General features: G+C 41.2%; 1 protein-coding gene across 1 annotated transcript; it reads left to right on the forward strand.

Moving 5' to 3' along the window:
• Positions 1–413: 413 nt before the first annotated feature.
• On the forward strand, positions 414–719 carry Tsp_14834 (putative piggyBac transposable element-derived protein 2). Its single transcript, XM_003368900.1, has one exon. It carries the CDS (start codon positions 414–416, stop codon positions 717–719), a length of 306 nt encoding a protein of 101 aa, XP_003368948.1.
• The last annotated feature ends 265 nt before the right edge of the window (positions 720–984 follow it).

Below are 984 nucleotides of genomic sequence, written 5' to 3' on the forward strand. Positions count from 1 at the left end.
AATTTAAGGAATAAATAATTTTTTACTAGTAGATGCTGATGTGAAGATTGATGGTAATAACTGCAGCTCTAAAGTTTTTGGGGTGCTGAGTAGAGTTCCTTAGAATACCTGTATCAATTTTGATACACTGGGCTTAACGGCAACTGCGCATCATGTTTACTACCCTCAGCGTATTCAGATTCGCTTGCCCAACCCCGTATTACTTTTCTGAGAAAAATCATTTAGGATGTCTAATGAATTATTGTCAGATGCAATCAATAACATTTCTAAAAGTTCTGCACCATCGCTCATATTTATTACTGAGATCGCGTCCTCACTACACGTCTAGTAGTTGATGTAATTTGGTAGTTGCTGCCCCATGCACCTGTCAATAATTAAACGTTGGAATCCCAAACATTTAAAAAAATTACAACATGAATATGGGTGGTATAGACCTGAACAACATGCTTGCTGCTCTATACCGCATCGAACACAAAAGTCGAAAATGGACCCGTCGCATTTTCTTTTGGATCATCAGCACTGCCATGACAAATGCATGGCAACTGTATAAGAGGGACAGAAAAGAGATGCCTGGAACATGCACAGGCACATTGGACCTACTAAGCTTCACTTGCCAAGTTATTCAGTCCTTGTGTCTTCTGAACTTCCAGAAGCCATTCTCGTGCGTCTTCTCCAACGCCACCCCTGACGTCAAGACGATTGGGAAGACGACCTACTGACGTCTGAAGAGAAGTAGCAAAGGACCAAACTAGCCATTGGCCAGAAATCACTCAAACGCGAAGAAGATGCAGATGGTCAATACGCTGTGGAAATGAGTTCTTCTGTAATCGGATTCTAGCCTTAGTCTTAAAGACGCACATGAAACTGGCTTTACAGAATTTCATAAATAATTATTTGCCTGCCAATTACTGCATGCCTGCCGTACATAAGAACAATAAGCGATGCACATTAGTTAAAAGAAACGTGGTACTCTCTTTGAGGGCC

Source organism: Trichinella spiralis (genome assembly GCF_000181795.1).
Source record: "Trichinella spiralis strain ISS 195 chromosome Unknown Scfld1661, whole genome shotgun sequence".
In the NCBI taxonomy this organism is placed as follows: domain Eukaryota; kingdom Metazoa; phylum Nematoda; class Enoplea; order Trichinellida; family Trichinellidae; genus Trichinella; species Trichinella spiralis.

What these genes read in the sequence shown, in the direction of transcription:
- Tsp_14834 (XM_003368900.1), top strand. Translation starts at nt 414, where the DNA reads ATGAATATGGGTGGTATAGACCTGAACAACATGCTTGCTGCTCTATAC.